This window comes from Suillus fuscotomentosus, assembly GCF_016647785.1.
Source record: "Suillus fuscotomentosus strain FC203 chromosome Unknown F5891scaffold_36, whole genome shotgun sequence".
Classification (NCBI taxonomy): Eukaryota; Fungi; Basidiomycota; class Agaricomycetes; order Boletales; family Suillaceae; genus Suillus; species Suillus fuscotomentosus.
Genome location: NW_024539548.1, coordinates 151,551 through 178,845, shown reverse-complemented (window position 1 = coordinate 178,845; position 27,295 = coordinate 151,551). Strand labels below are relative to the sequence as shown.

Sequence of the window (27,295 nt, the reverse complement as noted above, 5' to 3'; positions counted from 1 at the left end):
ACATGGGAAAAATGATACAAGTGGCCATTGTGGTATTGGACTGTAACATCGGCTGAAAAGAAGCTATAGATAGGTGACCTCCAAGTCTTCTGGAGAGCGTCTGTATCATCGCCTAATCAGATATGCAAAAATTAATGAAAAGAAACACACCAAGATCTGCAGCAGGATCAGGATCAGGATCAGATGCACCTGTCATTGTTTTGTTGTCGTCACTGGCCAGTGAATCAGTACTTGATCGTGTGAGATCAACAGTTTCTGTGGGTTTCGATCGAGCAGACTGAGATGCAATTGACTGTTTGACCTTCTTCAAGGGGCGGACCAGGGCCTTAGGACCCTTTGCGATGGCCTTTTTGAGTGACTTGGCCTTATTGGAGATGGATGACAAGATAGACTTAGATGATGAGTGTGACTGCATAGACCAGACATCAGATGCCTTCTTTGTGAGCTTGGTTTTCATGGGGAGACAATTTGGTAGACTTACAGGTCTCAAGTTGTTGCCTTGACTTTATGGTAGCGACTCGAGCTTCTCTGTGGCAAAATGTCAGCTCAATAAATTGCTAGAATGATTCACAGGGGCACGAAAGACATGATAGAAATTAGTATAGCATTGGGTTGTGATCCTCAATCACTCAGAGTAAGCTGACACGGAGACTTATAGTATGGTGTTCAGTGGCTGTCAAGGTTCCCGATTTGGTAAGTCATACCTGCCGAACACCGTCAACCTGTGGTAAAGGGTCGCGGTATGGTCATGGGTATGAATATCCAACACCGTACCTGTACCCATGAAACCTGTCAGGAAAAACCGCGGTGTTACCCGTACCCATGCGTTTCCCTAATCACAAAACAGTATCTTCTTCATTAACTCATAACTCCTGCATGCTTCTTAGCAGACACACCTGTCAAATAAGCATTTACTACTCTGTATTCATCCTCCCCTTTGCTTCATAGAGAATTCCCACTCCATTTTATCTCATATAGTCCTATACCATCAGGTTTTCTTCTTGAAACTTAAGTGTTCATTCAACTTTTCTTTATCTTAATGGTTGTCCTATCTATTTTAATATAAATTCCTGGTCATATGATCTCATCCTATTGATTTTAACCTTATCTAACTAGATAAACCTTTTTCAGCTATTAGCAGTCCAGTATTTGTACTTCAAAGCAGCATCTTGTCTTTTTTTTTTATAGGTTGGAGACAGAAGAATCTGTTTTTCTTGATTATAGCTTTAAGATGGGCTGTCTTGAGAGTCTGTCTGACTATTCAAGTAGAGATAGTCATAGAGATGATGGAAATAATCAATTGAGTCACTTGAATAACATCAGCAGCCTTCCTAATTAGAATATAGTAATTAAGAGATCTTAAGTCTTATAGAGCAACCTTCTAGATTGGCTACCAAATAACTTAAAGACCATGATAATATTGTTCTATCATGTTCAGCATAGACCCAAGACATCAACCCTATTGAATACCCCTGAGAATCACTCAAGAAATTGCTTGTAGCATATCAAGATCCACCATAGGGGCTATTCCAACTATGAGACAGTGTTCCAGCAGAGTATAATGGAAATACCAAAGAGGAATACCCAAAATTGATAGAGAATATGTCTAGAAGAGTAACAGAAGTGATCAAGGCAAAAGGAGGTCACACAAAATACTAGAATTATAGAGATTACATTAGTTAAACCCAAAGTCAAAAAAGTGTCCCAATGAGTCATCAAATTAAAATAACCATATCTTCACACAATGTCATTATTTTCCCACAGTATAGGGAACTGAGATGAAGCTGAGAAGTAGACCTTTCCAAAACCTCCCTATGGCTTAGTCATATTCCCACATCTTGACACAAGATATAGCAATTACATGAAAAGCTATAAACATTAGGACACTTTTTTGAGCCACTGTAGTATAGGACAACATGAGGAAGGTGTTTGTGCTGAGCGGCTCCAGCTTGAAGACTTTGGTTGTATCTTGAACAAGCTTGTGCAAGCCAATGGCCTCATCCAACTTCTGCTTCCACTCTACTTGCACTTGCTGAGACTCTGTAAATAAGGTATGCAGACCACTAAGCCTGCCATTATAGTAAATGGTGCAAGGATATACAAGACATGAGTCATTAGTGGCAGGAACTATCTGCATGAGTAGACCAGTCAATATGTACCTGACTTTAATGAAGAGAGAGAGAGAACTATGTAAGACAAGTAGATTACCATGCACTCAGCCATGTCCTCCCATTTAATGGTGGCTGTGTTGTGACTAGGTGCACCATGCTTGTTGATGTAGATACTGAACTCTAGTGTCTTATTATCAGTGCAGGCTGAAGTTCAAATTAAACCGACTGACCATCATAGCACAAAAGGAATTCATTGTCCACATGAAACATTGCCAGTGGCCAGCAGGATTCCCTGCATTTTGCAAGTCTTTCATAGCCATCGTCACGCAGTGGAGTGGGTTCATGAGTGAAAACTGACAATGAAAGGATCACACAGTGTATTTTTGACACAGAGTTCAATATATCATCAAAGTCTTGATGCAAACTCGGAAGGATAGGTACAATAACAATATAATTCTTTCTAAAGGTCTTGACTTGGTTGAAGAAGAAAAAGAGCAGATTACACATCAAACTTTCAAGTTTGATCCTAATAACCTGGGGAATTAGGAAAAATACAAATCTATTAAAGCTGAGATTCTTTACTGTGCTCATTCAAGTGATGGCCAGAGTCAAAATATATTTCTCTTGAACTAAGCAGGTTTGTAATCTATATCATGATGTATCTTTTGCATTACCTCATGATTCATCACATTCCACCATTTTGTATTTCATAGAATAAAAATGTTGTTATTGGCAGGTTTTAAACCTGAGCAGTCCAAGAGAAACAGATTTTGACTCTAATGATAACTTGGCAAATTCATCTTTAGCAGGTTTTGAACCCACACAGACAGATTTAGATTCTGTTGTATCAGCTGCTTGGTTAATACCAGTTGAATGTGCTCCCAATGAACCCATTCAGAAGTGACTTACATACTTTTGCCTATTTGCTGTGCTCCTGACTTGCTTCTGCACACTGAGAACACACTTAGAATTACTTACATAGCACCATGTATCTTGTGACTCTGAACAACTTTCCACCACCATCTTGTATATTGTAGGACTCAAAGGCTAAAATATGCTATAACTGCTATTTGACACTGAGCGCTTGAAAGCATCTAAGCGCAGAATGTTGCACTATTGTCTAAATACTTCTGCTTTATCTCAGAACTTCCTCAGGTCATTAGAATCAAACTGGAAAGTTTGATGTCTAATCTACTCTTTTTCTTCAACCAAGTCGAGACCTTTAAAGAGAATTAAATTGTTCTTGTACTCATCATTCCAAGTTTGCATCAAGACTTTGGTCATACATTGAACTTTTGTGCCTTGCGGGTTCACTTCTGAATGAGTTCATTGGAAGTGCATCTCACTGGTCTTAGCCAAGCAGTTGATATGACAGAATCTAAATCTGTCTGTGTGAGTTCAAAACCTACCCAATGTTAAATAGCCAAGGGATCGCCAGAGTCAAAATCTGTTTCTCTGGGACTGTGCAGGTTTCAAACCTGCCAAGGATAATTCTCATTTTCTATAAAAATGCACCTTGATATATGCTCATGGTTGGTTTGCTTCAAAGCTCACCAAAGTTGTGTTTAACCAAGTGGTTGTCATCACAGAATCAAAATCTGTATCTGTGGGCATGCAACAGGTTTGAAACCTGTTGAATGTTGCATTTTTTTCTATTGGAACATGTCTTGAATATTTCCTGATAGACAGCATCTCAGATACTGATCTATATGTTTTTTTCCTGTTAAAACACACCTCAAAATGGACACATGTGTACTTTTCTGAGAGCACCATCTCACTGATTGTGTGATTTCATAAAATAAAAATGTTATCGTGGACAGATTTCAAACCTACTCAGTCCAAAAGAAATAGATTTTGACTCTGACAATCACTTGCAATTTCATCTTTAGCAGGTTTTGAATCCATGAAGACAGATTTGGATTCTGTCGCATCAACTGCTTGGCTAAGACCAGTTAGATGCACTACCAATGAGCCCATTCAGAAGTGAATGGAATATTGCGCGCGCGCAAGGCGCGAGAATGCGTGACTAGAAAATGGTTAGCTTTTGATATGCAAAGAGATTGACCTGTATGTGTTAATTGGCGCTAAGTGCGAAGATGCGCAGAACTAGATCTTGCTGACTGTTCCCCTCGCAGTGGGCTCCAGTTGTAGAAACAACAATACTGAGAGGAACAAATGATGCTCCTGACTGTATCTGTAAATAATTGTAAGGTCGCGCATTGCCTAGTCTGCGTTACTTGAGGAGACAAGTGCGTTCGACCCTAAAGGGGAAGCGAGTGGAGCGAAGATCTAGAGGTACGCGCTGAAGTGAAGCGCAAGAAAGCGCAGGTGCACGCAAGGCACAAACGCGTGCGCATATCGCGTGAAGCGCGGGAAAGTGCGCGCGTGTATGCGGAAATGAGAGACTAAGCTTAAGTGATGATATAAACCAAGATAAGAGATGTGAGATGCGATGTGCTAATGAATAGATTTCTACTGTGACTTTCTAGGTATTAAGTATGTAAGTAAAGTTGGGTGAAAAGGTAAGTAAAAAGGTAGGAAAAGTAAGTAAGTAATAGTATGTACTGCTGGCGCTTATATAACACGCCTAAGCGCGGTCATGCGGAGCCGAAGCACTACCGAGTAGGTATGTAAAGATATATATGAGTGAGAGTCCATGATAAAAATAAAGACAGAACAATATGCAAATGAGAGAAATAGAAATATACGCACTAGAGGGCTTGGTGGACAGTGGATGGATGCTTCTGGATGGCTGGCACTATAGGGCGCTCAAGCGTGGGAACGCGCGTGCGCGTATACATCGCAAAGTGTGGGAATGGTGCACGCATGGCGCACATTGCGCGAGAAAGCTGTGCCTCATATAGGAATAACTGCAGATAGCACACAGAGTGGTGCTGCAAGTTCGTGCTATGTACTCCCTAGTGAAAAGTGCCATATCACACCATGAGAGGCATGAGTCTCTACACCGCACTTCACAATGTATTTGCGCACACACTTGAGCGCACTTGAGCGCCCTATAGTGCCAGCGATTCAGACACATCCATCCACTGTCCACCAAGTTCTCTAGTGCATATATTTCCATTTCCCTTATTTGCATATTGTTCCACCTTTATTTTTATCATGGACCCTTACTTATATATATCTTTACATACCCTACTCAGTAGCGCTTCGGCTCTGCATGACAGCGCTTAGGTGCCATATATAAGTGCCAGCAGTACATACTATTATGGACTTACTCTACACTCACCAACTTACCAACTAGTTTTTGGCTACCACTATCTACCTACACCACCAATTGTCAATTTCACACATTGAATATTTGACGAAAAATAATTTGGATGTGTAGTATCAATATAAAACCTATACATATACAGGGTCTGGTACATACTGATAATTTTTTAATTTCTGTATATCTTCTGGGACAATGGTGAGGTAAGGGGATATAATTACATTACAATCACTGGTCCTGTATATAGTGGATGCCACCCAGACATAGAATCTATATATTGAGTTATCTCACAGCTTCCAAGGTCTTCATACCACAGTCCACCTACACCATGACCAGTGGTGATATTTACTAAGACAGACATATTTAATATATGAGTTATGCGGCAAGCTTTAGAATAATGACATTAGTACTGCATAGTAGCTGTTGTGCTGGGCCCTACAGCTGCAATACGAAATTTCTCCAAGTTCATGGTAGCTTGCTAAATATTATTCCTTACAGTACATTTCAATGATCTAATGGCTCAGTGGTTTGTGTGCTGTCATAAAGGTGTTCCCTACACAAAGCGAAGCCCAGGGTTTGAATCCTGTTGATTTTTATGCTTTTCATGTATATACCTATTTGCCAAGGTCTGCGCCACAGTTTCAGATATAGCTCATATACTGAGAAAATGTATAGCATGTGTATACAATGAAAATTATGGTATTGGCATTGTGTACGTATAGTTACTATCTTGCCAAAAAAAAACATAGATTCTATGCTTATGTCAATTGGTGGTGTAGCAGAACATAGTAGAAATCCATTCCTTGGCACCTTGCATCTCTCATCTCTTGTCTAGTGTCTTATCATCATTTAAGCAAACTAGCACTTAGTCTCTCATTTCCGCATACCTGCACGCACTTTCCCATGCATTCCCGCACTTTCATGCCTCACACACACCTGTGCTTTCTTGTGCTTTGCTTCAGTGCATACTTCTAGATCCTTGCTGCACTTGCTTCCCCTGTAGGGTCGAATGCACTTGTTGTCTCAAGTATAGCAGACTAGGCAACACGCAACCTTACAACATTTATAGATACAGTCAGGAGCCTTGTTTGCGCCTCGCTGTATTGTTGTTTCTACAATGATGTAGCACTCGAGCTCATGCTAGGCTCGTATTCGGCCATTTCACGCATCACATCAAATGTCCGTCGCACGATATCCACTTCCTGATGCATATCTGCCAAACCCGACACTTTGACTAGCGGACCCGATACATTGGCCACATCAGACCCGATGTTTTTCCTGCACTCTTATCCTATCTGTGTCCCTTCTTGTCAGCTAGCCCCACTAGGTGAGTAGTTGATTATTTCTCACATCGTAGCCAGTGCTATTACATGTTTTCCCATAGTCCACAGCGCCTCATGTTTATTTACATATACATCAGACCTGAAAATCATTGGCCACTACTTTTGCCTATTGGGTTCCGGATTTCTACATACTTATATATATATATCAGTTTCCACATAGCAGGTTCATCATCCAAGTAGTAGGGAGCCACTTCCCAACACTTTGTGGTCAAACCCAATATTTTGTAGTTCTTAGTTGCCATTGTGAATATTACCGCTCTTTCTATCTGAAACACCCACCATTGTCACTAATCCACTTACCACTCGCTATACCTGATGTTCCTTTCTTAACCTGATACAAATCTGCTAAACCTGAAAACATTTGGCTGGCACTTTGGCATCAGACTCGTAATTATACCTTCGGATTCTGTTTCTTGCGCTTGGATTTTTGACAGTCAATTGACTAAATACAGACTAATCCAATAGCAAACCCCTCGGGTCAAACACATTTGTCTAGCAAGTATAGCACACTAGGCTGTGCAAGACCACTACATCATTTTTATATTGCTGGATACTTACTTTGTATAGTATCAAGCATTGTTGTATCTTTACAATGATCAAAGTCATGTTTAGCTGTGTGGCTGTCACAACAGAGTCAAAATCTGTTTCTATTGCAGTGCAACAAGTTCAAAACCTGTTGAACATCACATTTTTTCTATAAGAACATGGCTTTCATATTTGCTCACAAACAGTATCTCAGACATTGATCTTTTTTTTTCATGCAAGCTTGCGCACCTGAGGAATCAGTTGAATTTAATGATGAGTTTTCTTGTCTTGCATGCACTTACCTTGACAAGCACTAACTTGACTGGTTGAATCCCTTTCTTCAGTGTGATGCAACACACTTACCCTCATGTAACAACTCAGCCTCATCAACAAATCTATCTTCATCACATACCTCGTCCATTATCCCTGAATGTTGATGGTTGGAGTACATAACTTTCTCTTTGCCATTGGCACTTGAATTCATGAGCACAGTGGCCATCCATTTCAATAATCTGTGGTATTGGATCAAAAAATGCATAGACCAGTGAGTTCAAATCTCTCATAGGGTGTTCTGTTGTGTACTGGATTGATATGGTATTTGCAATGAGGTTATTGCATATACAGAGCTTGTCTTCTGTTGTCTCATCATCTTTTTATGATGCATTCTCTTCTTCCTCAGTACACACAACAGCCTGCTGACCAGAAATAAACTCTGGACATGGAGACAATGGTGCTGTTAGAGGCCCATTTTTTTCAACTGGCTCATCTTCATCCATAGATCCTGCGCTATTGGTGGGAGTATTACTAGGCAGTAGGGTTTTTTTTGGCCTATTTCAGGTTCATGTTCCCACTATCTCCACTGCTGTTGTTTTTATGCTTCTTCAACAAAGTTCTGATAGTCTGCTCTTCTAGAGCAGCTTTGGCCTTCCCAGTCATTTTGATAACTTGTTTGGCTGTGGCTGAAAAGGTGAGCTGCATGATGGGAAGTACTAGTAGGTGATGAAGGTTTATGAGTGTTGTGCAGGATGTTATGGCAATAACATGGCTAAGATCATTTAAGATGAGTTTTTGAGAAAACTCTTCACAAGGAAATGTCAAGGTGTGATTTCATAGGATAAAAATATTATCATTGGCAGGGTTCAAACCTGCACAGTTTAAAGAGAAACAGATTTTGACTCTGGCAATAACTCAGCTAAGACTAATGAAGATAAGTGTCTGAGATACCGTCTATGATTCAATATTCAAGGCATTTTTTTACAGAAAAAAATGTGACATCTGACAAATTTCAAATCTGTTGCACTCCAATAGAAACAGATTTTGATTCTGCTATGACAACCACTTGGCTAAACACTAGTCTCAGTGGCTTTAAAGCGAACCGATCATGAGCATATGTCAAGGTGCATCTTTATAGAAAAAGAAAATTATCCTTGAAAGGTTTTAAACCTGCACAGTCCAAGACACACAGATTTTAACTCTGGCGATCTCTTGACAATTTCATCTTTGGCAGGTTTTGAACCCATACAGACAGATTTTAATTCTGTCGCACCAATGGCTTGGCTAAGAGCAGTTGCTTCTGATTGCAATGAACCCATTCAGAAGTGAGTCCTTAAGGCACATTTATCTGCATTTTGTCAGTTCTTTCAATAGTATGGTCACCATTGATTCTTGTATACTGCTCTTATTGCAAAAGACACAGACTTCTGCTGGGGCTCTTGACTTCAAGACCTATTTACCTAACAATTTCCTTGAAAAAGTGCAGATGGCAGACCATTGCAGTGGGCTCATGAGTGAAAACTGACAATAAAAAGATTGCACAGTTGAATCCAATGGGGATGTTAGAAATCAATGTCTGTGCCCAAGCAAATGTCAGAGCATAGTTTTCATACAAAACAAATGTTGCAATTGGTGGGTTTGAGCAGGATAAAAAAAATTGATCATGCTATTGAAAGAACTGACAAAATGCAGATAAATGTGCCTTGAGGATTCACTACTGAATGTATTTATTGGGTTTAAAACCTGCCAATGATAATGTTTTTATCCTATGAAATCACACCTTGACATTTCCTTGTAAAGAGTTCTCTCAAAAATTCATCTTGAATGGTCTTGGTCATGTTATTCCCATAATAGATTCAAAATCTGATTATCCTGGACTAAGCAGGTTTGAAACCTATATAATTGCATTTTTTGTTGTTCATTGAAATATACCTCAAACATTTGCTCATGAATGGTTGTCTCAAAAACTCATTATAACCAGTCTTAGGCATGTGGTTATTACAACAGAATTAAAGTCTGTTTCTCTTGGACTGTGCATGCTTGAAATATGCTGAGTGACACATGTTTTTGACCAGCTCAGTCCAGGAAAATCAGATTTTGACTTTTATAACTCCTGAGCTAGGACTGATTGCAAACCTGTAGGCTTTGATTGAAACATACATATTTTGAATCTATTGTGGCAATGATGTGAAAAAGAGCATTTATAATGGTTTTGAAGAAAACGATATATCCATGAGGAAATGCCAGGGTTTAATTTCATAGAATAAAAATATCATCATCAGCAGGTTGAGTGACAACTGACAATGAAAGGATTGCATATGGTCGGACTCAAGGGGGATGTTAGAAATTAATGTTAAAACTGACAAAATGCAGGATAAATGCACCTTGGAGATTCACTTTTGAATGGATTCATTGGGAGTGCATCTAACTGGTCTTAGCCAAGCAGTTAATATGACAGAATCCAAATCTGTCTGTGCAGGTTCAAAATCTGTCAAAGATGAAATTGCAAGTGATCATTAGATTCAAAATCTGTTTCTCTTGGACTAGGCAGGTTTGAAACCTGCTAATGATGACATTTTTATTTCATGAAATCACACCTGTCCCATACCAAGCACTGCATTTTTGTGTGCGCCCTACATTACACGTCCATCTATTGTCTAATCCAATACTGCTAGTATATTTTCATCATTTTATTTTTATGTCATGCTGAAGGATACTCTCAGCTATAGACCACAATGTATAGATGCAAGAGAAGCATTCTTGCTACATTCTGCTGCAAAACTAGTACAAAGCAGTAACTACTGGGCTGCATCGAAAAGATAAAACAGACATGAATGATATCACTTTGATGAATACTTTAAAATGTCTAACTGTCCCTATTTTCTTGCACTTGGGTCTCTGAGAATCTATACACTGCAAAATATTTTACAAGCAGATTTTGAACCTGCATGGTTTGAAAGAAACAGATTTTGACTCTGTTGCAACATCTACTTGACTAAGACCAGTGATATGAAGCTCTCAGGAAAGTACACATGAGTCAATATCAAGGTGTGTTCTAACAGGAAAAAAAAAACATATATCAATCATGAGGAAATGTTAAGGTGCAATTTCATAGAATAAAAAAATTATTATTAGCAGGTTTTAAACTTGCACATTTCAAGAAAAACAGATTTTGACTCTGGTAATTACTTGGCAATTTGATCCTTGGCAGACTTCCAACCCACACAGACAGATTTAGATTCTGTCACATCAACTGCTTGACTAAGACTAGTGAGATGCACTTCTAATGAACTCATTCAGAAGTGAATCCTTAAGGCACATTCATCTGCATTTTGTCAGTTCTTTCAATAGCATAGTCACTGTTTATTCTTTTATCCTTGATGCAAAGTTTGATATATAACCAAAGTCTTGATGCAAGCTCAGAATGATAAGCACAAGAACAATTTAATTCTCTCCAAAGGTCTTGACTTGGTTGAAGAAGAAAAGCAGATTACACATCAAACTTTCAAGTTTGATTCCAATGACCTGGGTAATGAGGAAGAATACACATCTGTCAAGGCTGAGATTCAAGGCAAAGATTCAAAAGAGCCATCTAACCACTATTTGCTCATGTATAAGGTTGAGGTACACTGTGTTTAAGGGCCTTTCATCATCATGTTGCTATCCTCTTGCTTTTGAAAGTGCTGTATTGCAGTCTATATTTAATTCATCTTTTTAGCTGAGGGAAACATTGTAAGTGACAGAGAACAGTGGACTTGTCTTGCAAATTCACTTCTGAATGTTTTCTTTAAAGATGCTTCTAATTGTTCTTAGCCAAGCAGTTAATACGACAGAATCAAAATCTGTTTCTCTTGGACTGTGCAGGTTTGAAACCTACCAATGATATATTTTATTTTTTATAAAACCACACCTTTACATATGCTCATGGTCAGTTTGCTTACAAGCTTGTCAGAGTTGTGTTCAGACAAGTGGTTATAGTTTCCAAAACTATACAGATGTCCAGTTTGACTTTTCTTCTTGGTTCTTCTATCAACTTCTTGATTATTATATTCCAATCACTACTATCTATGGCTCATCATGATGAAACCATATAGTGGTAGTGCATTGTGGAAAGCTAAGTTACAAAACCAGAAACAGAGGCACATATGCCTCACTAAACATGCTCCTACGAGGCAGAGCCAAAGTGCTTGTGAAGGGAGCATGTAAATATATGTTACTTGGTGTGAAATAACATATATGGAGACCACCATATCATGAGTGCATGAACACTATGAAACCAGAAGGAGGTTATTGTCACCCCTTCCACAGGTGAAATGTCCATTTCACCTACTAAATAGGTAATGAGATGGTGACAGGTGATTGACAGGTGATTTTGCAACACTGTGTTGTCAGGTGATTACCAACACTACCCTTACACCTGCGAGATGCTAGTTGAACATCACCGGCTCTGCTAGTAGCCTTCAACACCTTCTAATTTTGTCGACCAATGACAATTTTTGGCTTATCTGCACTGGTATTGCCAGTACTAGTACTAGTGCTAAGTACCTCATCACCTTTCTTTGTGTGTCAGTATATATAGTACACCAAGTAAGTCCCAACTCGCTCTGTGGCCAATACAGCTCTAACTATCATGATCCTCAGCTGACTCTCACTGACTCTTACTCAATTCAACACTCGATCATGATGGCCACACCACGAGCCTCCTTGCAAACAGCCAAACAGTAAGCATACAAATTGTCTCCTCCGTTACTGCCTGCACTGTCTCTGACTCCAACTCAATCACAAGTGAACGGACTGAGTTACCCACACCTCAATTCGCTGATCCGAGCAATGAAAATGTCTTTGGTGGTGAGCAGGCATCTGAAAATCCTCCCAGTGCACCAAAACGGTGAGTGATTCTCGTGATTCCTCTTTGTATTTGCTGATCAATGCCTGTTTTCAGGCCTCGGATGTTCCGATGCTATACATTACCAATCAATGCCTCCAACTCTGTTGAATTCAGTATGTCTTACATTCTTGGGTGTTACTAATGACAAAGTGACCAATGATATCTCCATAGGTGATGAATACCTTGCCATCCTCGCCGAACAGGCTGAGCACGAGCAGGCTGGTGTCCGAGTCTCTCCACTGGTCAAAATGCTCCAGGTACCAGAAGACTTTATCAATTCCATCGTGATGGCGCAATGGCAAGCTCAGAAGGAACTGTGTGATGTGCAGTGCAAGGCTTAACTCCTGGAGGTAAAAAAAATTCCTCATGCATAAATGTTTCCTAGAGGCTGTATTTGTTCACATTACAAGCTTTACATCAAATTGAATATTAAGCTATGAAGACCACATTCTGCCTCTTGAAGTTAGTCTTCAAATACTGCACGAGCAAGATCACCACTGCGGTCAATTATAGCCCAGCTTCGACCATTGTCATTGAGTGGCACCCGTCCCACCAAACATTGAATGCAGACAATGTCTACGATATCCAAAGATGTTCCCATTGCTGAGTAGAAGTGAATGTCGAGCACATCCAGGTGAGCTGATGAGGCAGTCAGAAGACAGGGAAGTAATGCAGCAAAGAATATTATTAAGGGTGCGTCGAGGTGAATAGTTGGATTGGCAGGCACATTGATGACAAACAAGTACTGGAGCTGACCGTAAAATGTTTGTTTCTCAAAGATTGATGGCATGTTTCACTGACGAGTATTTCTATCCACGAGAGATTCATACTACAGTGCCATTGAATCATTTAACAGTGAAGTAGATCATATGCATGTGCTCACCCAAACAAAAGTCGCATCACGCGAATCCACCTGCTTGTTAACAAGCCTTGCACATATCATAGTGTCTCCTCCCTCTAGCCGACGAACTTTTCCCCATTGGTCCATATGTTTGCGAAAAACGACCTGTTTGAGGACAGTGGGAGTAGTATCCAACCGTGTTGCAAGTGCCTTGATGATCTTGCTGTAAAGTGAATCATCTATGGCATCGGGCCCCTTTTGTTGTGGCAGGAGAAGCACACAGGTAGGATCTAGTCCAATCAACAATGTTAGTAACAAACACATGAACAGAAACACATGTAATCACGCACAGGACTCGTGTGTGAACTGCCCTGCCACCATTCCATTCAGTGGCTTGTGCAATGAGAGTTCTTCTGCCATGTTATGAATTAGTGATGCCTGTGTGAGCTGGGCCTCTTCAACAATGTATCGTGCAATGCATGCATCTGGATGGTGCTTGCTCTTGATTATGGGCTGAAGATGACCACAAAATCGTTCCATTGGAAATGCCCATGATGTCCAAATGGGGCCTGTCTCCTCAATGCTATCGGCAATATGGAGGAGGGCATGGATGATTATCGGACATACTCCTGCGTGTTGAGGATCATTCTGGTAATATATTCTATCTTGCATAGTTAGATATACTTAAATAATGTAAGAACAAACTCACACTTACTCTTCAAACTCTTTGACCCAAGATTCAAATCCAACTCGCAAATCTTCGACGTCTTGTGCTGAATGCTTGAATTGGAGACAGACATGAAGTATCTTCACAAGCTTCACAAAGTGTTTGTAGTACTTTGCTTTTGAGAACTTTTGACAGAGGAGGACAGAACCTAAATATTGTGTCCAAAAGGACCAGGAGTCAGCTGTGCATGCTGACCGTTCTGTTACTGGATTTGGTGGGCAAGCACAGTACACAGAAGGAAGAGTCCCTCCTGAAGCAGCTGTTGCCTTCCCAATCGCTTCCCAGACTTCTAAACCAAGCTCGTATGACTCGCAACCAGTGTCAATGCCTTTGAACTCCCCCGTCCAGAGCAGAATAAGGTTTTTAATGGTGTTTTCCCAGATCAGATGCATAAAATCATGAGGAAAAGATTTTGGGAATAGAATTGAGGAGAGGTAAGTGAGAATCGAAACACCCTTGACACCATATGACTTGGCAAGATGTTCAGCTTCAGCAGCTGTCAGTGCCAATTGAACCTCGCATCCCTGTGCCACCATTTCCTCGTGTGTATGCATTGGTAGGTTCTGTGGGTTGTATTTTTGATGGCAGTCAATGAATGAGCCCCTCAAAAAATTCCACAACCTATTCTATCACCTCCGAGTCCATTACTACAAGCTCAGCTTCCATGTCTGACAACCCTTGAGACCCAGGATCTTGATGCCGACTATGACATTAGTTATGACGATCAATTTCAAGTTGAACCATATGAGGATCCAGTCCAGGCAGCCTTGGCTACTGCAAAATCAGTCGTGCGAGGTCATGATTTGGACTCAAATGATGAGGAAGAGGGCAACTTGGATGATGAAGCTGATTCTGATTCTGATTCTGATGGGGACTGCAATATTGGTGTTGAAAGTGATCCTGAAGATGAGTTCATGGGGGAGAATGTCGAACGAGAACTGTATGAAATGGGTATGCTGTCAACATGACATCCGTGGATACCAGCTCACAAGTGGATTTTCAGGAGACGACCTCAGCTCCTATGATAAACATGTTCTTCGTGCATTTGCTTACAAGGTGCAAAGTCGAAGCACCAAAGAGGCATTTAACATGCTTCCATCTGCATTTCCTGATATCCAGCTGCCAAGCTTGAAGCAGACAAGGGCTCGTGTCGCATTTCTTGCTGGGTTATCACCTGCTCGGTATGACCGTTGCATCAATTCATGCTGTTGCTTCGTTGGGCCTATTGAAGACCTGGATAGGTGTCCACACTGCTCAGCTCCCCATCGCACATTATCTGGTCGACCACAAAAACAGTTCACATATATTCCCATCATTCCCCGTCTTGTAGCCCTCTATGCCAATCGACAATCAGCTACAGAAATGAGATATCACACTCGTGGACATTCACATCAGCTGGGGAACATCACTGACATGTTTGATGGCTCATTATATCAAAAACTACTTGCCAAAAAAGTGAGTGTCAATGGCCACGAACTTGCACACAACCACTTTAGTGATCTGAGAGACATTGCACTTGGCCTTGCCACGGACAGTTTTGCCCCATTCTGAGGTCAAAAAACCACCACTTGGCCACTTATCCTCTACAACTACAACCTCCCCCCCCGAAACTTGTTTCCACAAGCAAAATATCATATGTGCTGGCGTTGTTCCTGGGCCAAAGAAGCCGAAGGATTTCAACTTGTTTCTGTGGCCTCTTGTCGAGGAATTGATGAAACTTGCAGCAGGTGTGTGTGCATTTGATGCACTCGAAATTGTCCTGTTTGCACTGCATGCCTACCTCATCATCATCAGTGGAGACATGCCTGCAATATCTATGGTCATGCAGATCAAAGGCCACAATGGGTATTCCCCTTGTCGCATGTGCAAAATCACAGGCATATGAGTCCCAAATTCACGCAGCCCTGTCCACTATGTCCCCCTTGATTGTAGCACTCATCCTGGTGTATGCTCATTCCAGTGGTTGAAGCACTTTGGCAAGATATGGCGAGGTGGCTTTGAGGTGAGGTGGGGCAACGAGACGGCAATGATTAAGTTCTGTGCGAGCACTAACCCACTTGTTGCAACAATGGCATAACTTCTGGTGCGAACTGGATGTATTTGGCATGAGTATGTAGACACAATTTACAGTGTAATAGTATGCTGCAATGATAAGGGAATGTATTGTCAGAAAAGACTTGTCAAATTTTGAAATCAGAGAGCAATACAGCAACAAACAAAACCTTCAAATTTTCACTTGTATTTTCATATACATAGTTTGCAGGTTCTCCCTGTTGCAATTACGGTGTACACTATACCCCTTGGATACCCCCGATGGCCAACAAAGAAAACTCGCAACCCACAGCGAAGGCTAATGCCAGTGGATCAGCCAAATTGATGAAGCCAACAGGTGGAACTCCGAAGACCGCTGGAAAGACCAACAACACTACAAAACAAGTCTTAGCTGACCAAAATGCAGAATTAGCAGGAAAAATCAAAGAGTTAGAAGGTATGGACATACAATTTATTATAATTGTCAAGATTGACAATTGATGTATTGTGGAGCCCGTTTGGCCCGAGAGAATGCTGCCCGTGCTGTGGCCGAAAGAGCAGTACAGGAGGCAGATGCTGCAAAAAGAGCTGCCGAAGAAAATATTAAAAATATGACCCGGTCAGACCACGATGGACAAACAGATAAATTGATCCCCTGGCCTACAACTGCTAATATGAGGGATGATGGTCGTGGACGGTTGATGAGAGCTATGGGACTTGAAGATGCCAGAAATCAATACATTTCAATCCAGGTGAGATGCAATATTTTACGTACCATGCATCTAACTGATTTTGATGGAACAAACAGGGCGACGTGCACTTGCTGTGTGCCCAAGTAGGACTTGACTTCAGGACAAAATATGTTCATCAACCTGCAGAAGTTTTGAGTAAAATTTTCAAACTAGTGAGTCAATAGCGAGAGAACGAGGACTGAGCTAAAAGACTGTTGTGGTTATAGGCCCGTCGTGAGCACCCTTACCTCAAGCAGTTCCAGAATGACTGGGCTACAGCTGAGATAACAAAGCAGTATCTGCAAAACAAAAGAAAACAATCCAACCACAAGAGGAAGGCTCAAGGTGAGGGGAACAGTAGTCGATGCAAGACACATTCTCATTTCGATGTGAGTGGTAGTGAGTCGGAGGAAGAAGCCAAAAGCAGTGAGCATGGGAGTGGCGACGAGAACAACGAAGAAGACAATACAGGCAAATCAGGATAAGCAGCAGGTGGATTTGCAGTGTTTATCACCAGAAAATCTGGCAGTTATTGTACATGGTCAAAGGTACCAGAAAATCCGGTGTATATTGCCACTACAATACATGGTCAAAAACACCAGAAATGTGGTTGATTATACAGCTATGGTGCATGACAGGTGAGTGGTCAAAAGCACCAGAAAAGATGGTGAACTTCGTCACCCGAAAGGCCTTTTGACAAGATGGTGAAATCGGCAAAAATTCCAGTTATGTTCACCTTGTTCCATGCACCTGTTCACACGGTGAACACTACTGGATGATGGTGATTGTCACCTTGCAAGCTTGTCATCATCACCGACCTCATGGGTGATCCAGCCGGTGAACTTCACCTGCTTTTGGTTTCATGGTGGAATTCACTGAATGCTGAGCTCTGATATTTTTGTAACCACATTAGGAAATGACAGGGTGTATTTGCATAGAATAAAAATATTACCACTGGCAGGTTTGAAACCTGCAAAGTGCAAGAGAAACAGATTTTGACTCTGATGACAACTTGACCAAGGCTGATGAAGATCAATTTTTGAGATACTGTCTATCAGCAGATATTTAAGACATGTTCTTATGCAAAAATGTGACATTTGACAATTGTCAAACCTGTTGCAGTCTAATAGAAACAGATTTTGATTCTGTGAGGATGATCACTTGGCTAAACACAAGGTTCATCATGATGAGCCATAGATAGTAGTGATTGGAATATAATAATCAAGAAGTTGATAGAAGAACCAAGAAGAAAAGTCAAACTGGACATCTGTATAGTTTTGGAAACTATAACCACTTGTCTGAACACAACTCTGACAAGCTTGTAAGCAAACTGACCATGAGCATATGTAAAGGTGTGGTTTTATAAAAAATAAAATATATCATTGGTAGGTTTCAAACCTGCACAGTCCAAGAGAAACAGATTTTGATTCTGTCGTATTAACTGCTTGGCTAAGAACAATTAGAAGCATCTTTAAAGAAAACATTCAGAAGTGAATTTGCAAGACAAGTCCACTGTTCTCTGTCACTTACAATGTTTCCCTCAGCTAAAAAGATGAATTAAATATAGACTGCAATACAGCACTTTCAAAAGCAAGAGGATAGCAACATGATGATGAAAGGCCCTTAAACACAGTGTACCTCAACCTTATACATGAGCAAATAGTGGTTAGATGGCTCTTTTGAATCTTTGCCTTGAATCTCAGCCTTGACAGATGTGTATTCTTCCTCATTACCCAGGTCATTGGAATCAAACTTGAAAGTTTGATGTGTAATCTGCTTTTCTTCTTCAACCAAGTCAAGACCTTTGGAGAGAATTAAATTGTTCTTGTGCTTATCATTCTGAGCTTGCATCAAGACTTTGGTTATATATCAAACTTTGCATCAAGGATAAAAGAATAAACAGTGACTATGCTATTGAAAGAACTGACAAAATGCAGATGAATGTGCCTTAAGGATTCACTTCTGAATGAGTTCATTAGAAGTGCATCTCACTAGTCTTAGTCAAGCAGTTGATGTGACAGAATCTAAATCTGTCTGTGTGGGTTGGAAGTCTGCCAAGGATCAAATTGCCAAGTAATTACCAGAGTCAAAATCTGTTTTTCTTGAAATGTGCAAGTTTAAAACCTGCTAATAATAATTTTTTATTCTATGAAATTGCACCTTAACATTTCCTCATGATTGATATATGTTTTTTTTTTCCTGTTAGAACACACCTTGATATTGACTCATGTGTACTTTCCTGAGAGCTTCATATCACTGGTCTTAGTCAAGTAGATGTTGCAACAGAGTCAAAATCTGTTTCTTTCAAACCATGCAGGTTCAAAATCTGCTTGTAAAATATTTTGCAGTGTATAGATTCTCAGAGACCCAAGTGCAAGAAAATAGGGACAGTTAGACATTTTAAAGTATTCATCAAAGTGATATCATTCATGTCTGTTTTATCTTTTCGATGCAGCCCAGTAGTTACTGCTTTGTACTAGTTTTGCAGCAGAATGTAGCAAGAATGCTTCTCTTGCATCTATACATTGTGGTCTATAGCTGAGAGTATCCTTCAGCATGACATAAAAATAAAATGATGAAAATATACTAGCAGTATTGGATTAGACAATAGATGGACGTGTAATGTAGGGCGCACACAAAAATGCAGTGCTTGGTATGGGACAGGTGTGATTTCATGAAATAAAAATGTCATTATTAGCAGGTTTCAAACCTGCCTAGTCCAAGAGAAACAGATTTTGAATCTAATGATCACTTACAATTTCATCTTTGACAGATTTTGAACCTGCACAGACAGATTTGGATTCTGTCATATTAACTGCTTGGCTAAGACCAGTAGATGCACTCCAATGAATCCATTCAGAAGTGAATCTCCAAGGTGCATTTATCCTGCATTTTGTCAGTTTTAACATTAATTTCTAACATCCCCCTTGAGTCCGACCATATGCAATCCTTCCATTGTCAGTTGTCACTCAACCTGCTGATGATGATATTTTTATTCTATGAAATTAAACCCTGGCATTTCCTCATGGATATATCGTTTTCTTCAAAACCATTATAAATTCTCTTTTTCACATCATTGCCACAATAGATTCAAAATATGTATGTTTCAATCAAAGCCTACAGGTTTGCAATCAGTCCTAGCTCAGGAGTTATAAAAGTCAAAATCTGATTTTCCTGGACTGAGCTGGTCAAAAACATGTGTCACTCAGCATATTTCAAGTATGCACAGTCCAAGAGAAACAGACTTTAATTCTGTTGTAATAACCACATGCCTAAGACTGGTTATAATGAGTTTTTGAGACAACCATTCATGAGCAAATGTTTGAGGTATATTTCAATGAACAACAAAAAATGCAATTATATAGGTTTCAAACCTGCTTAGTCCAGGATAATCAGATTTTGAATCTATTATGGGAATAACATGACCAAGACCATTCAAGATGAATTTTTGAGAGAACTCTTTACAAGGAAATGTCAAGGTGTGATTTCATAGGATAAAAACATTATCATTGGCAGGTTTTAAACCCAATAAATACATTCAGTAGTGAATCCTCAAGGCACATTTATCTGCATTTTGTCAGTTCTTTCAATAGCATGATCAATTTTTTTTATCCTGCTCAAACCCACCAATTGCAACATTTGTTTTGTATGAAAACTATGCTCTGACATTTGCTTGGGCACAGACATTGATTTCTAACATCCCCATTGGATTCAACTGTGCAATCTTTTTATTGTCAGTTTTCACTCATGAGCCCACTGCAATGGTCTGCCATCTGCACTTTTTCAAGGAAATTGTTAGGTAAATAGGTCTTGAAGTCAAGAGCCCCAGCAGAAGTCTGTGTCTTTTGCAATAAGAGCAGTATACAAGAATCAATGGTGACCATACTATTGAAAGAACTGACAAAATGCAGATAAATGTGCCTTAAGGACTCACTTCTGAATGGGTTCATTGTAATCAGAAGCAACTGCTCTTAGCCAAGCCATTAGTGCGACAGAATTAAAATCTGTCTGTATGGGTTCAAAACCTGCCAAAGATGAAATTGTCAAGAGATCGCCAGAGTTAAAATCTGTGTGTCATTGGACTGTGCAGGTTTAAAACCTTTCAAGGATAATTTTCTTTTTCTATAAAGATGCACCTTGACATATGCTCATGATCGGTTCACTTTAAAGCCACTGAGACTAGTGTTTAGCCAAGTGGTTGTCATAGCAGAATCAAAATCTGTTTCTATTGGAGTGCAACAGATTTGAAATTTGTCAGATGTCACATTTTTTTCTGTAAAAAAATGCCTTGAATATTGAATCATAGACGGTATCTCAGACACTTATCTTCATTAGTCTTAGCTGAGTTATTGCCAGAGTCAAAATCTGTTTCTCTTTAAACTGTGCAGGTTTGAACCCTGCCAATGATAATATTTTTATCCTATGAAATCACACCTTGACATTTCCTTGTGAAGAGTTTTCTCAAAAACTCATCTTAAATGATCTTAGCCATGTTATTGCCATAACATCCTGCACAACACTCATAAACCTTCATCACCTACTAGTACTTCCCATCATGCAGCTCACCTTTTCAGCCACAGCCAAACAAGTTATCAAAATGACTGGGAAGGCCAAAGCTGCTCTAGAAGAGCAGACTATCAGAACTTTGTTGAAGAAGCATAAAAACAACAGCAGTGGAGATAGTGGGAACATGAACCTGAAACAGGCCAAAAAAAACCCTACTGCCTAGTAATACTCCCACCAATAGCGCAGGATCTATGGATGAAGATGAGCCAGTTGAAAAAAATGGGCCTCTAACAGCACCATTGTATTAAGAACATGCTCAAGGGTTGAATCCGAAGGGCTTAGCTTCAGCTTATGCGCTGCATCCCTTACCTGAGTATGTGCCCCCAACTTCCAAAGGCTGTTGGACTGATGTCCGATGCACAGGAATTCTGGTAGACATTTGGGAATAAGGGATAAGACTAATCTGGATGATGTCTGAACTAGGAAGGACACAGCAAGGACTACCAGAGGTAGAGGTGGAGGTGAGAAGTCTATAGGAGTCAATCCTAAGACTGACAGAGGACAATGAGAGGAGAAACTCAAGTCGAACAGAGGAGGGAATGAGCAGAGTCTAAGATAGTATTTGAACTGAGGAACCACTGAGAGTTTACAGGGTTTATATATGTACTACTGAGGACTTAACGGAGAATCAGTCAGCACAGTGCAAGGCTATGTGAGGCTATGGATGGAGAATATGGAACACCTAACACTAGTCTATCGGCAGTCAATTAAATGAAGACAGGAAATGAAGAAAGGACAGAAATTAAGTACAGCCAGTTATGGGTATATCCTGATGTCTGGAGACAGGGGCTAACTGAGAAGAAAACAGATACGGAAGATAGAAGTTGGCCAGATCCAGAAATCCAGAAATCATTTGTGTGATAAGTCTGGAATCCAGAATGCAGGATATGACAGTGTCAATCCTTACTTGAGCTTGAGCCATGCTAATTGAAGCTGTTGCCTACTGTTCACAGCTTGTGAGTTTGTCAATTCTCCTTCAAGCTTGAGCCATGCTGATGTGTCAATCCTGTTTTGAACTGGAGCTGTGTTGATTGAAGTTGTCGCCTGCCATCCACAGCCTATGAGTGTGTTAATCCTCCTTTGAGCTCATGCCATGCTCATCAAAGTCATTGTGCTCCCTCACTTCTATTCATAGTGCATGATACAAATTTGTGAAGCTGATTACCATTGTCATGTCTCCCCAGTTGGTCATAGGTGCACACTGTTATTTAAATTAACCTACCCATGTACCCATTTTTAATCAAAGATTGGTCGTTTTGTGTAACACTGTCTGATTCAGTTGGATCCCTCATCTAAAATCAAACACAATAGCAATAACTCTAAGATAATGTTTTTGAATAACTTCAAATTCTTTCAAATTCTCATCTTTTTATCAGGGGGTAAAATAACTGAGCTAAACCTGCTAAAACTTGAATTTGGCTAAGTTAGACATAATAATGGAGCATTAGTGCTTATCTGTTCTATCACTACAGAATTATCTATTTCCTTCTGGAACTTCACCAAAATTCTCTGGTCTAGCTCAAGGTGTTGCTGACATTAGATCAAATGCACTTGCAACCACAAAATCACCCTTGGAGTGGTACTAGGCTTTTACTTTGAAAAAACGGGGTTTTCACCACCATGCGACATCTAGTCTAGTCTAACACAACATCATGTCTACAGACTCTGCACAATGGCTTAACTGCTATAATAATCACAATCATATGCATAGGAGACCGAAAGGCGAGAGCTACCATGCGCTGACACCTTGATCTTGACCACCATCGTTTGATGATAGTATCTTCACTACGATTACCGCCCAGAATTATTTCAATTCAAAGCAGAGGACCCGGAGGAGCTAGTTGATTCTTCCTGGATTGGAGGTCCTCTATAATAAAACTGGCCGTCTGAACCACGTTAATCCCATGAAGTTCCCGAACAGCAAGTGAACAACCTACTAATCATATACCACGCTGCACTAATCACCCCGAACCCCCCAAACACTACCGAAGCATAATCTACCCGCATACATTCAGTCCGTCAACCCATTCATGTGAGCAAAAGCCACTCACTCATCGACCACATTGTTACTGGGATGACAGCAGGCATCGAGAATAGCACGGTTACAAACATGATCCACAGCACTGCGACTGCATTGATGACGGTACCGAAGCTACCAAGGTTGAATGGGGCATCATGCATGTCTCGCCGGGCGTCCATCAGCGAGATGGCAATGGGCATCGCGTAAGATGCTCCATGGCACATGACGGCGACTCCTGCAAAAGCGTTGAATGCAGCTGAGGAACCGAGATAGACCAGTCCAAGGAGAACTTGGATCACGGTGGAGAGTGCATACGCGTTCACAGGGACATCTCCAAGGGAAGGGTCGATTTTGGAGAACCGCCGATGAAATGGAATAGCTTTGTCACGTGCAAACGCCCAAGTTGCACGAGAACCGGCACACGACGTGGACATTGAACAAAATATACCGATACCGAATACTTTGGAAGGTGGTATGAGAAAGCTAGGCTAATCAGTGGCGGAGACCAGTTGTAACGTACTGATGAACCACTGATACCCCGCCAAATCAGAGATGCAGCGCGCCGGACGAAAGGCCACGATGGACACTCACCAGCCCGAAACCACCGGCCCTGGAGCCCATGATCAAAGTAAACATGACACCAATCGGTTGACCGGAAGGAACTGGTTGGCATATCACATGAGAAGCACGAATTACCTCAGCATGAAACTAACCTTGAAGCAATGTGTTGACATCCGGGAGTGTGAAAAGGATTGGCAGAAGGAATAATACGCCAGTCAATGAGCCAATGGGTACAGACCAGGTGATGGCCTTCGGGAGTATTTCAGAAGGGTTATAAACCTCTTCGGCCATATGTGTGACTGATTCTTGAACATTAGTCGAGTGAATATGGCCAACACCGCTGTTAGAGACGTACTCATTCCTATACTGGAGAATGTGTATGCTGAGACATGATTCAGCTCCTGATCCCACTGATAGATAACGTTAACATCTTACCAGGCTGTTTTGGGACATTGTGATAATATTGAGCACGAGTTGTGATAAGTAATGGCGATCGTACCGGCAATGTACCGATGAAAAACGACCACCCAGGCGTCCATCCTGAAAATGAGGGATCGAAATTCCCGAGCGCGAAAGAGGCCGGATGACGGCCTACTGCGGCCTTGGCTAACAAGCATATCGAGATAACTTCAAGCATCCAAATTTAGGAGGATAACAGACAAAGAACAGTCACGGTAAAACGTACCGATGATGCCTAAACCAGTCCAGCAAGCACAAATAATCTGGCAGGCTATGGGTATCTTGGCAACAATAAACAGGTGAAGACCTACATCGATGGTTGGTAGGAGCCTGTTAAAGAATATGCAGAATATGCCAGCAATAGCAGTCACGCCGAGGAAAATCATGTCTACATCGGGGAATTAAGTGGTCAGCAAGCGCAAATATTGCTACACAGAAGGATCCTTACATGTTTGCAATGCTGTCGCGTCCCATTCAGAATAATATATTCCGGCTCCGGCAACAACAAGTTGAGCAGTCGCTGGGAAAATGAGTTACAGATATAGATGATCGGAAGTGACATGCATAGGGACAAATACCGAATTTGACACTCAAATCAACCGTCCAACCACCAACGACTGTCAACCAGCCATTGATCCAGGAGGCAAGGAGTCGCGTGCGGGGGGACGCAAGTCGATAACACCAGTAGTATGTCCCTGCTGATGTGGGATATTTAGAGCATATCTCCGCCAGTGAAAGAGCAAGGGTTTGGGTCAGGACTGAAACCAAGATCCAACTACAATATGTCAAATTGTGTGCTAGACAAGGTGGAAAGTGTATATTTACCCCCATATCATTACTGCTGGACCACCTCCAATGAGCGACGTCGCTATAGGCGATGTAAGACCGAATGCTACCAGGGGGTAAGTCATGGCGTTGAGAAAAATCGCTGCTCAGACATACGGACTGCCATGATTGCTAACCAAATCATTGGGTCAACAGTTCAATGGGCAGTTTCGCTCAAGCCGATAGACTGACCTAGCGTCACTTGTTTGGAAGCATTCAATTTTTGTGACGCAGTGAAGAGAACGCTCTACTCACTGAATAATATTTGTACTAGTCCTCGAGACTAGCAAACGACCACGAACATCACATATTTATCGAACAGGAACAAGCACAAGCACAAACCCGTGTCATTTCCTGCTTGTAGCCTAGCTTCTCCAGACTATCCTGGGCGACAGCGTCCACATTGACTTCATCTTTGAAGTTCATTTTGACGGCACAATGGGAGAAAGAGGCAGCAGCAGAACCATAACCGAAGGAGAGATTCATGTACCAGGTGCAACGTGGCACCTGGGCTTTTGGACGGGGAACTGTTTATCATATTCATGCACTCCACGGGTGCCTCCGCCGTGGGACGCCCGTTGAGAAGTGGTACAACCTATTCAATAGAAATACGTCAATATATCGTAGCAAGTGCGACAGAAGACGATTCATGTTCCCACACCACTTGCGAATGGCGGAAGTATATGGGTTATTTGGGTTTATCACACCGCAGACATGCAAACGTGCACCGAGAAAACGAATGATAGTGAGGAGGAAATGGTAGGACGCCTATTGGGGATCTGCAAACATATAGCCACTTGGGAAGCTCGAGCCTCGTTCGTGGTTATCAAAAGCAGGTGGTATACTCAACTGCGCCAGCGCCCGACATTCGAAACTGAGCGGTGTTACCCGTACGGGGTCCAGAGATGTGACGGTGTCTCTTGGATCCGAGACCTGAGGGTCTCGTTCTACGGAGTACGATACAGAATTTTGAATTTTGCCATGATTGACACAGACTTTTCCGTTATTTGGCCACTGTAGATATATATCACAAGGGTGCGAAAGTCACAGTGGGCTCAATGCATTGGATAGTCGTTAGATACATCAACGTGTGTCAGCCAACAAACGTTAAACCCCGCAATCCAACGTGCTGAACTCACCCCCATTTGAAGACCAAACTCTGATTATAGCCGAACTACATTATTATTCTCTTGAACCTGACTCATATTGCCGAAATGTGCCACGAAGAATATTGCCTTTAGGATCTGCTAGAGTTATCAGTGCAACGTCATAAGACCACGATGGCGTACCGTAATAGGCGTACATGCGGCTGAGTGTTGTTTCTAACCCCATTAATTGTATCTTCAGAGCATTCAGGTCCCAGGATTCGAAAAAGCCGCGAGACGGTGACAGTGAGAGTAGGAAGATGCGGGAAGGTAGCCTTAATCGTAATATGTACAGTCGAAAATTTGAAGTGGATTTGTAGTCAAAGCCGGGTTTGCCAAATTCGGACTTGGTGCATCATGACAGTACTCAAGTACGTACTCACATGCACACTTAGCGTCCAAATATTTATCGATCGAACAGATCAACCATGCAAATGACGTTCTGAGTCTTCAGAAAATAGCTCAGCTCCAGGAGACATAGCAGAAGACTAACTTACAGCACTGACAGTGATCTATCTGCTTGAAAAAGTGCCACGTACGCGTAAGTTCCAAAGCGAGCTCGAGGCCATTCAAAAATTCAACTTTGGTATGACGCATACAATAATAAGACTTGCTTGATAAGGAAACGAACACTAGCGTGGCACTTCAGATGTTCAGACATGTCACGATTCAAATATTCAACGACCATTACAGGTACTCCAGCTCAACAAAGAGCAGAACTTCATGTCTGCACAGTACCACGAAAGATGCCCTCACCATCACTGCTAACACCATCTCCTACACCTTGTCTGACCAGAAGAACGACAGCTTGAGGACTCACACGACCATCCTCATCGTGTCAAATTCTGTGATCCATTGCCACTACTGCCAGCCCTGCGATGGTATTTCACCTACCGAGACACCGCGTTTGTCTTCCGTCCCGCTCTGTGGTTGACGAATGCCAAATTCATACGTTCCTCCGACGGTTACGTGTCAATGAACACCGCTGAACGGGAATGTCAGGTTATTCTGTGAGAGCTG

The 27,295-nt window shown here is 41.3% G+C and overlaps 4 protein-coding genes across 4 annotated transcripts; 2 read left to right on the top strand and 2 right to left on the bottom strand.

Annotated features, from left to right (window-relative positions):
- Positions 1 to 12,832: 12,832 nt before the first annotated feature.
- Positions 12,833 to 14,329, bottom strand: F5891DRAFT_1129289 (uncharacterized protein; the record flags this gene model as incomplete). The annotated part of the gene is made up of 5 exons (XM_041364375.1): positions 12,833 to 13,141; positions 13,187 to 13,198; positions 13,253 to 13,500; positions 13,561 to 13,871; positions 13,926 to 14,329. 5 exons carry the CDS (start codon positions 14,327 to 14,329, stop codon positions 12,833 to 12,835), a joined length of 1,284 nt encoding a protein of 427 aa, XP_041224418.1.
- A 522-nt stretch (positions 14,330 to 14,851) lies between these two features.
- On the top strand, positions 14,852 to 15,488 carry F5891DRAFT_1129288 (uncharacterized protein; the record flags this gene model as incomplete). The annotated part of the gene is made up of 2 exons (XM_041364374.1): positions 14,852 to 14,888; positions 14,941 to 15,488. 2 exons carry the CDS (start codon positions 14,852 to 14,854, stop codon positions 15,486 to 15,488), a joined length of 585 nt encoding a protein of 194 aa, XP_041224417.1.
- Positions 15,489 to 16,250: 762 nt separating this feature from the next.
- On the top strand, positions 16,251 to 17,184 carry F5891DRAFT_1190322 (uncharacterized protein; the record flags this gene model as incomplete). The annotated part of the gene is made up of 4 exons (XM_041367282.1): positions 16,251 to 16,425; positions 16,482 to 16,720; positions 16,777 to 16,872; positions 16,927 to 17,184. The coding sequence occupies 4 exons, from the start codon at positions 16,251 to 16,253 to the stop codon at positions 17,182 to 17,184; spliced, it is 768 nt and encodes a 255-aa protein (XP_041224416.1).
- Positions 17,185 to 22,847: 5,663 nt separating this feature from the next.
- On the bottom strand, positions 22,848 to 25,859 carry F5891DRAFT_1041476 (amino acid transporter). Its single transcript, XM_041362066.1, is given in 18 exon segments — positions 22,848 to 23,151; positions 23,191 to 23,193; positions 23,206 to 23,262; positions 23,317 to 23,745; positions 23,803 to 23,815; positions 23,877 to 23,947; positions 23,999 to 24,145; positions 24,202 to 24,229; positions 24,346 to 24,473; positions 24,532 to 24,568; positions 24,617 to 24,693; positions 24,754 to 24,825; positions 24,884 to 25,080; positions 25,131 to 25,197; positions 25,248 to 25,262; positions 25,386 to 25,413; positions 25,473 to 25,627; positions 25,798 to 25,859. The coding sequence occupies 17 exon segments, from the start codon at positions 25,554 to 25,556 to the stop codon at positions 23,075 to 23,077; spliced, it is 1,530 nt and encodes a 509-aa protein (XP_041224415.1). The 5' UTR covers positions 25,557 to 25,627; positions 25,798 to 25,859; the 3' UTR covers positions 22,848 to 23,074.
- Between the last annotated feature and the right edge of the window lie 1,436 nt (positions 25,860 to 27,295).

Bases quoted from the DNA above. Each gene is read 5' to 3' on its own strand.
- F5891DRAFT_1041476 (XM_041362066.1), bottom strand. From the start codon at position 25,556: ATGAACTTCAAAGATGAAGTCAATGTGGACGCTGTCGCCCAGGATAGT. The intron at 24,694-24,753 runs GTAAGGATCCTT...TCCCCGATGTAG, and splicing joins CGCGACAGCATTGCAAACAT to ACATGATTTTCCTCGGCGTG. The intron at 23,263-23,316 runs GTGAGTGGCTTT...GTATGCGGGTAG, and splicing joins AGTAACAATGTGGTCGATGA to ATTATGCTTCGGTAGTGTTT.